Source organism: Cibotium barometz, chromosome 11 (assembly GCF_041138505.1).
Source record: "Cibotium barometz isolate CiBa-2024 chromosome 11, ASM4113850v1, whole genome shotgun sequence".
NCBI classification, from domain to species: Eukaryota; Viridiplantae; Streptophyta; class Polypodiopsida; order Cyatheales; family Cibotiaceae; genus Cibotium; species Cibotium barometz.
In genome coordinates, this window is record NC_141056.1 from 32,414,883 (window position 1) to 32,424,200 (window position 9,318).

The window sequence follows — 9,318 nt, forward strand, 5'->3', positions numbered from 1 at the left end:
TCAGGGCAGAAGTGCTGATGGTTTAGCATGCAAAGCCAGAGGGCATGGACGACACCTGGTTCGCTCACAGCGGCAAGGCGTCGTTCATGCAACGGTTGACATTTCTTTTTTTCACTCATTGTAGACCCCTATTTGAGTAGTCTTTGGCAAAAGTAAGTGGAGTTCCCGTAATCCAAGTAAGGGCGGTAGCAATTACAATGCATTATAGATTGAAACGCCATGGCCGAGCATGAGCGCGAGGCGTTCCACCCGCAAGAAGGCGCCGGAGAGAAGAGAATAGGGCGGACGAACGGCGAAGCTCATAGCGCAGGGCCTTCCGCTGGCTTCGGAAAGATTGGAGGCTGCTAGCAATAGAGCCACCTGCTGCTCCGGCGCTAATCCATACAGAACACACCTTGCATACCTCACAAAGCTAATCAAGCTACTGATATTCGGTATATCTGCAAACTGTTGATCATTCTTCAACCTCTCCTTCTCCTTTACAAGCAGAAATAGCTCTCTCTCACAATCTGTTGCATCATTGAACTGTAAGCTTTCAAAGATGTGCTGAAGCTTACCCGGATTAGGGCTTATCTGGATTTCAAACTCTGCCATGACACATAAGATCTCCGTTTGTAAATTTTTCTCATCTGGGTCGATGAAAGGCTTCGCTCTGGTAGCTTGCTTTTGGACCAAGATTACCTGCTCTCTTACTTCTTCAGATACTTCCAAGAGATCACATGGTAGAGATGAGAGGCCAGTGGCAATGGTGTGAGTGAGTTTATGGAACTGGTTAGCCAGCAAATCCTAGCAATAATAAGTTTGTTGAGTGCCTGCAATCATGGATAAGGGCCTTGATACTCCGAATTGCAGTCCTGAGTTGCCTGAAAGAGGCCAAAGCAGAGGGGGGTTACCCAGACTCCTGAGTCTCTGAGACTCACCTCTTCAAACAATGAAGAGAGGGTGCCAACTCTTCTGCAAATGATCTTTGGCAAACCTTAGGCTTTTGACATAGAGGCTTAGTTCTATAGAAGCTGTGGGGAGAGCATTGACCAAGGCCAATATAGCTGGATCTAGGGGGTGCAGGTGGGTCTCCTGGGCGTTAACGCCAAGATAATCTTGATGACAAAGAGCGTCGCCATGCGCGATTAAACCCCATCCTCCTTCACGACCTTTGGGGGGGGATTGAAGCTGAATGTGATTAAACTACTAATCAAAACTAAATCTCCACCGGCGATGGTCTAATTAGTCAAGGATTGAGAGACGAAGAAGAGGCGAAAGGAGGACAACAAGCTAATGGATTGGGTTTGAAAGCTGGATTGGGTTTGAAAGCTGGAGGGGGCGATATATATGCAGTAGATTATAATAGACGAAAGTCTTGAAACGGGAAGGGGTCTCCACTGTCCAGGGATTCAGAGAGAGAGAGACTCTGATATATATATAATATATATAGAGAGAGAGAGATGCAATAGTTGACTTTCAGAATTTCAGGCTGAAGTCTGACAGTCGATACACGGCGTATTTAATTTGCATTTAAGTCGCCGAGGACGCCGTCAGCCTTGCAACGCCGCCAATGACGTCCTGCGGTGTCAATATTTAATTGCCTTTTTGAGACACGGCTTGGCGCTGGGCACATATTTATTTTTGCATTTAAGTTGCCGAGCACGCTGTCAACCTTGCAACGCCGCCAATGTCATCCTGCCGTCAATATTTAATTGCCTTTTTGATACTACCCTTCACGTTTGATACCCCCCTTATTTCGGCAATCTAGCTTAACCTTTTCCTACCATAACGAATTATTTATTAACAAAATACTTTGAAAGTGGCCTACTAACCACCCGGGGTAATGGCCAACCGTTCATGTCATAAAAAGTGACTTTTTTTTAATCAATAATAATTATATATATTAAGTGAAACTGTTCAAAAGCTGCAATACAACCAAGTCAGGGCTACAAGATCCGTATTTACTACTCCTTAACTTCATTCAGAATTTTAGACAAAAATTTTATTATTGGAATCCCTAGAGCGTGGAGGCATAAAAAATGACTCTTCATTGGATCTAACTTCAATTTGAAGGCCATGAACTAGGTGGACCTTCAAAATATATATGTGTGTGTAAAATTTAGAAAAAAAAATCAAAATAGTGGCATTCCATGGCCTTCTTTTGCAACCCTAATTTCTAAGAGGCCTGATCTAGAAGGTTTGAATGGCTTTGATTCCCTCTGAAGGCTTTAAAGTTCACCACCACTGATTGTTGGGGGAGTTATCCTTATATCAATCCTAAGAGGAAATTGGAATTTTGAACAACCTTTTTTTTCTCACTTTAATCTAGTATAACTACATCTTAAAAACTTTGAGGAGGTATTTTCGCATCAATTTGACAAGACTTATGAAAAGATTGAGCAAGTTTTTGGCTAACGTAAACCTTTATTTTCTTGAACCCTAGTTTTTGTTATAATCTAACAAAGAAAGAATATGGAGACACATTCCAACCTGCATGATCACTTAATTTCAAAAAAATATAAAACATATTATATTTAAGGTTCAATGAAGCCAAGAAGACAAATGGAGACACATTCCAAGTTCAAACCACAAGCACCTATTTAAGATTCAATGAAGCCAAGAAGGCAAATGGAGACACATTCCAAGTTCAAACCACAAGCACCTATTTGCTTGTTCTATTCAAGGCATACATTATGAAGGTCAAAATGGGATTCTTTAATCGTCTCACGGACGAGGGTCGTTAGAGGGGGGATCAGGGCCGTTCAATCAAGGGCCTTATTTTTCAGAATTTCCAGCTCAAGCTCATGTGGGTGCATCAAAATGTGAGCCCTTACGCCATCTAAGAAATTTTCTTTAACCATGAACATGAGCTTTTTTAGCATCTAAGAAATTTTCTTTTTTCCTTTTGGTTTGGGCATTCAATAGGTTGAGGACAAAAACACTTAGCACCGACATAACTGTAATTTTTAGCACAATGGTTAGGTGTTTAGCGATAAAAATGTGTAAAAATGACAAGTTTACCTTCATAGGTTACCTTTGGTAACCTTTAGCTATAAAAATGTATAAAATACTCACTTTTGACAAGTTTACCTTCAAAGGTTACCCTAAGGTCTAGTAGGGACCTTAAGCCTAAATCAACTTACATTAATTAGGTGGCCTTGCCAAGCTTGATTAATTAACATGAAAAATATAAAACATGGGAGTGGATGATAATGATTTCCTACACATTCATAAATGGTTGCAAAAGTGAGAGTGATTAAAAAAGAGGTTCTTGAAAAGTCAAAAAGAAATATTGCTTTGACTTTGTAAATTATGTTAGGAGATGTAGTTAAATTTAAACTACACTCTTGGTTCAAGATGGTGGTGGGCTAACCACTTTGACAAGTTTTAGGACTCTATTTCAACAGATAGGTGTAAGAAAACCATAGCAAAAAGAAAGATTAAAGGTTCAGTAAATATAAAGGATTGAAGACTTTTAAAAAATTCACCAGCACTTTGTCCTTGTAAATAAGAAGGATTAAAGATTCTGTAAAAAGTCACCAACACTTTGACCTTATTAAGTGAAACTGTTCAAAAGCTGCAATACAACCAAGTCAGGGCTACAATATCCGTATTTACTACTTCTCAACTTCATTCAGAATTTCAGACCAAAAATTTATCCCTAGAGCATGGAGGCATAAAAAATGACTCTTCACTGCATCTACCTTCAATTTCAAGGCCATGAACTCGATGGACCTTCAAAATATATATGTTTATGTGTTTATATGTTCAATTTTAAGGCCATGAACTAGGTGGACCTTCAAAATATATATGTTTGTGTAAAATTTAGAAAAAAACAAATCAAAATAGTGGCATTTTGTGGCCTTCTTTTGTAATCCTAATTTCTAAGAGGCCTGATCTAGAAGTTTTGAATTGCTTTGATTCCCTCTGAAGGCTTTAAAGTTCACCACTGATGATTGTTGGGGGAGTTATCCTTATATCAATCCTTTTTACCATGGATTACGAGGAAATTGGAATTTTGAACAACCTTTTTTTTCTCACTTTAATCTAGTATAACTACATCTTAAAAACTTTGAGGAGGTATTTTCACATCAATTTGACAAGACTTTTGAAATATTGAGCAAGTTTTTGGCTAACGTAAACCTATTTTTTCTTGAACCCTAGTTTTTGTTATAATCTAACAAAGAAAGAATATGGAGACACATTCCAACCTGCATGATCACTTAATTTCAAAAAAATATAAAAATATATTATATTTAAGCTTCAATGAAGCCAAGAAAGGCAAATGGAGACACATTCCAAGTTCAAACCACAAGCACCTATTTGCTTGTTCTATTCAAGGCATACATTATGAAGGTCAAAATGGGATTCTTTAATCGTCTCACGGACGAGGGTTGTTAGAGGGGTGATCAAGGCCGTTCAATCAAGGGGCCTTATTTTTCAGAATTTCCAGCTCAAGCTGATGTGGGTGCATCAAAATGTGAGCCCTTACGCCATCTAATAAATTTTCTTTAACCATGAACATGAGCTTTTTTAGCATCTAAGAAGTTTTCTTTTTTCCTTTTGGTTTGGGCATTCAATAGGTTGAGGACAAAAACACTTAGCACTGACACTGAACTGTAATTTTTAGCACAATGGTTAGGTGTTTAGCTATAAAAATGTATAAAATACTCACTTTTGACTAGTTTACCTTACTTTTGATAAGTTTACCTTCAAAGGTTACCATAAGGTCTAGTAGGGACCTTAAGCCTAAATCAACTTACATTAATCAGGTGGCCTTGCCAAGCTTGATTAATTAACATGAAAAATATAGAACATGGGAGTGAATGATAATGATTTACTACACATTCATAAATGGTTGCATAATCGCATGTGAGGGAGGTTTTAGTGTTCAAAATATCATCAATACTAGGCTTCACAGTTGTTTGAGAACTAAAAACTTGGATGACTTGATGTGTGTTCCCATTCAGAGTCCACTACTTAAGGATTATGCATTTGATGATGTAATTGGGATGTGGAAGAATGGTGCCGGAACAAGCTGCCATATTTTTAGTGAGTCAAGAAGGTAAGAAATCTAGAAATCCAAAATCCTTGTTTTTTCTGATGCTAACCATTTTCATAGCCTAAATTTTATGTGGCTCCTGTGATAGGGTGAATAGAGTCTTGATGCAAGATTGATATAGATGCTTGAGTTTTCAATGGTAAATATTTATTGTACTTTGCAACTTCTAGTTTGTGAAATAGTTTCATTAGGTAACATAAAGGAAATTTATTGCAGATTGATTAAGTTTTACAATTTTTGGTCTCGCTGATTAGGTTTTTTTTGTAAAAAAGAGGCTTCTATTAAGTATGAAAAATTTTACAAAAAGGGAGATTTCAGACCAAGCAAGGCGAAAATCTTGACCAGTCGGGTGCCTTGTGCTACTAGCAAGGCCCCATATGGAATCGAGTGAAAAAATGCCATCATTAAGTTTTTCAACTTTTGATGGTTGCAGATGGCAACTGGAACTTGCAAGTTGCATTCCAGAGATTTTTTTGTTTGATTGATGATGGTTATAGAGATGGTAACTTCATTGCAGTATACATGTGTGAATCTTGTTAGATTGGTGATGGTTATTGAGAGGTTACATAGCTAGAGCATGTATGTGGGATGGATTCATGTTTGCAAGTAATTTTTTAGAGTGAAAATGCATATGCTTCTCTTGTTGCTTTTCACACTAATTGGTTTAGAGCTCTCAATCATGATTTCTCTTTGCTCTTCTGTAAAACATCTTAACAGGTTGAAGCTTTAGTGTCTTGGAAACAAGAAGGTGCAATCTTCTCATTTTTTTAATTAATGCGTTTTGGTCTTAGTATGTTCTATTGGTCTAGATTTGCTCTTAATGTTTATCAGTTATGTTTTGTATTCTTACTGATATTCTCTTATTGTAGGGAAAGAGAATAGTTGGTTCACTTGTATTATACGAGTTTTTCGGAAGCCCTGATCGCCAAACAAGATGGGGTCATTTGTGGTTTTGTGAAGTGGACATATAAGATTTTGAAACAACTAGTTGCCAGTTTCTTCTAGTGTAGAAATCAGCCCCTAGCCAACTCACAGGGAAACTACACCAAAAAGAGCATAATTGAGTAGTCTTTGCAAAAGTTGAGCATAATTGAGTAGTCTTTGCAAAAGTTGAGCATAATTGAGTAAAAAGTAAGTGGAGTTCCCACCTTCCCACCCGTAATCTAGTGTGCACACCCGTCGCATGTGTGAGAGCGTTGATGACGGCAGCTAAGTAAGGGCGGTAGTTACTACTAGCAATTACAATGCACGGGGGGCACAAAGAGTTCTTATAGATTGAATATGTGCCACCCATGATATTCTTCAAGGATGGGGTTGAAACGCCATGGCCGAGCATGACTGTGTGTTTCCCGGCAATACTTACCCAGAGCGCTGCAGCAATCTGAGGAGGGAGGCGGCTTTACGCTGAGCGCGGGGCGTTCCACCCGCAAGAAGGCGCCGGAGAGAAGGGAATAGGGCGGACGAACGGCGAAGCTCATAGCGCAGGGCCGCGGCCCTTCCGCTGGCTTCGGAAAGATTGGAGGCTGCTAGCAATAGAGCCACCGCATGCTCCCTGGCTCGGTTACCACCTTCAGAGAGTAATTGTACAAGCTCTGCTACCACTCGGCCAAGCCCGGCGCTGACAGCCGCCAGCCCCTCCGGCCTCCTGGCCAAAACAGCCAGCAAGGCCACCATCTCAGGCGCCACGCTGTCGCTCCCCTCGCTCGCTAGCACGTCAATCGCCGTCAGCACGGCCCCTTTCATTACCAGCAACTCGGCGTGCTCGGCATGCAAAGCCACGTTGAACAGCGTCGACGCCGCGTCCTTCTTGCCACGTACGCTTCCTTCCCGCAGCACCTGCAGCAGCCCCTCTACAGCCGCCGTCCTGGACCCTACCTCCTCCCTGGACTCCTTCGCCACGCTCAGGCTAAACAGTGTCGCCGCCGCATTCTCCCGCGCGGCCAATGTACCGTTGCCGCCGCCACCTGCCAAAACCGCCACTATCATGTCCAGCGCCCCCTCTGTCTTCATTATTACATCCTTGTTCTTTTCATTGATAGACAGATTTAGAAGCGCCGTTATAGCGTTCTCCCTGGCCATTTCGTCATCGGAATCGAGTAGCGCCGCCAAGAATGGCACAGCACCGGCCGCGGCCACGCAAGCTCTATTGTCCATCCCATCTTTAGCCATCAGCCTGAGCTCGTAGGCTGCTTGTCTTTGAACTTCCAGCGTCCCCTTGGACAACTTCTCAACGAGAAACTCAGCCGTGAGTTTTGTAGCTTCCAGAGCAGCCTTAGTGCTTGGCAGCTCATCAACCCTATTGCCTTTCCTCTCATTGCTCTCCAGAACATATTCGTTCTCTATACACCACTGCATGATGAGGCGACGCAGGCTGCAATTGGGTATGAGTGTGTTGTGGAGCAGCTTCGCGCCAGTCTTGGGACATGTCGTGTGGCCCTCCTCTACCCATCTGGTAATGGCAGCTCTCTCGTAGGTTTGCCCACTCGCCACTGTGACTGGATCCACCATCAATTCAAGCGAAATCGGACAGCGGAAATCATCGGGAATAATCACAGCACCACCCTCTGCATCCTCCGCACGTGCCAGCACAACCTTTCTCATGCTCGGACATGCGAGATCATACTTCCTACAAGCCGCAGCCACCTGCTGCTCCGGCGCTAATCCATACAGAACACACCTTGCATACCTCACAAAGCTAATCAAGCTACTGATATTCGGTATATCTTCAAACTGTTCATCATTCTTCAGCCTCTCCTTCTCCTTTTCAAGCAGAAATAGCTCTCTCTCACAATCTGTTGCATCATTGAAGTATAAGCTTTCAAAGATGTGCTTAAGCTTACCCGGATTAGGGCTTATCTGGATTTCAAACTCTGCCATGACAGATAAGATCTCCGTTTGTAAATTTTTCTCATCTGGGTCGATGAAAGGCTTCGCTCTGGTAGCTTGTTTTTGGACCAAGATTACCTGCTCTCTTACTTCTTCAGAGACTTCCAAGAGATCACATGGTAGAGATGAGAGGGCAGTGGCAATGGTGTGAGTGAGTTTATGGAACTGGTTAGCCAGCAAATCCTGCTCCATTAGCAATAATAAGTTACTTGAGTGCCTGCAATCATGAATAAGGGCCTTGATACTCCGAATTGCAGTCCTGAGTTGCCTGAAAGAGGCCAAAGCAGAGGGGGGTACCCAGACTCCTGAGTCTCTCACCTCTTCAAACAATGAAGAGAGGGTGCCAACTCTTCTGCAAATGATCTTGGCATTAGATCTTTGGCAAACCTTAGGCTTCTGACATAGGCTTAATTCTTTAGAAGCTGTGAGGAGAGCATTGACCAAGGCCAATATAGCTGGATCTAGGGGGTGCAGATGGGTCTCTGGGCGTTTACGCCAAGATAATCGTGATGACAAAGAGCGTGCCATGCGCCCTCGTCCTTCGACCTTTTGGGGGGGGGAGGGGGAAGGATGAAGCTGAATGTGATTAAACCACTACTCAAAATTAAATCTCCACCGGGGATGGGCTAATTAATCAAGGATTGAGAGACGAAGAAGAGGCAAAAGGAGGACAAGCAGCTAATGGATTGGGTTTGAAAGCTGGAGGGGGCGATATATATGCAGTAGATTATAATAGAAGAAAGCCTTGAAACAGGAAGGGGTCTTGAGGGATTCATGGGCTTGAAGTCAAACTAAGAGAGAGAGAGAGATAGACGACGAGAGAGAGACTCTGATATATATATAGAGAAAGAGAGAGAGAGAGATGCAAATTGCAATAGTTAAAAAAGAGAGAGAGAGACGACGAGAGAGAGAGACTCTGAATCGACGCTGATGTATAGAGAGAGAGAGAGAGAGAGATAGTTGACTGTTTCATATAGAGCTGATTCAGAATTTCAGGATACACGGCTTTCATTTGAGTCGCCGAACACGCCTTCAGCCTTGCAACGCCACTCTGCCGGCCCTAGCTGCTTGTTGTCGCTGGGCCGCTGGCCCACATATTTAATTTTGCATTTAAGTCGCCGAACACGTCTTCAGCGACCCTGCCGGCCCTACCTGTGTCAATATTTAATTGCCTTTTTGATACTACCCCTTCACGTTTGATACCCCTCCGCAATCTAGCTTAATCTAACAAAGAAAAGAAAAATATAAAAACATATTATGTTTAAGCTTCAATGAAGCCAAGAAAGGCAAATGGAGACACATTCCAAGTTCAAACCACAAGCACCTATCTGCTTGTTCTATTCAAGGCATACATTATGAAGGTCAAAATGGGATCCTTTAATCGTTAG

General features: G+C 42.1%; 1 protein-coding gene across 1 annotated transcript; it reads right to left on the reverse strand.

Annotated features, from left to right (window-relative positions):
• Nucleotides 1–6,144: 6,144 nt before the first annotated feature.
• Nucleotides 6,145–8,753, reverse strand: LOC147634070 (U-box domain-containing protein 1-like). Its single transcript, XM_086805171.1, has one exon. It carries the CDS (start codon nucleotides 8,456–8,458, stop codon nucleotides 6,404–6,406), a length of 2,055 nt encoding a protein of 684 aa, XP_086661297.1. The 5' UTR covers nucleotides 8,459–8,753; the 3' UTR covers nucleotides 6,145–6,403.
• Between the last annotated feature and the right edge of the window lie 565 nt (nucleotides 8,754–9,318).

Coding starts and splice junctions, on each gene's coding strand:
- LOC147634070 (XM_086805171.1), bottom strand. CDS start 8,458: ATGGCACGCTCTTTGTCATCACGATTATCTTGGCGTAAACGCCCAGAG.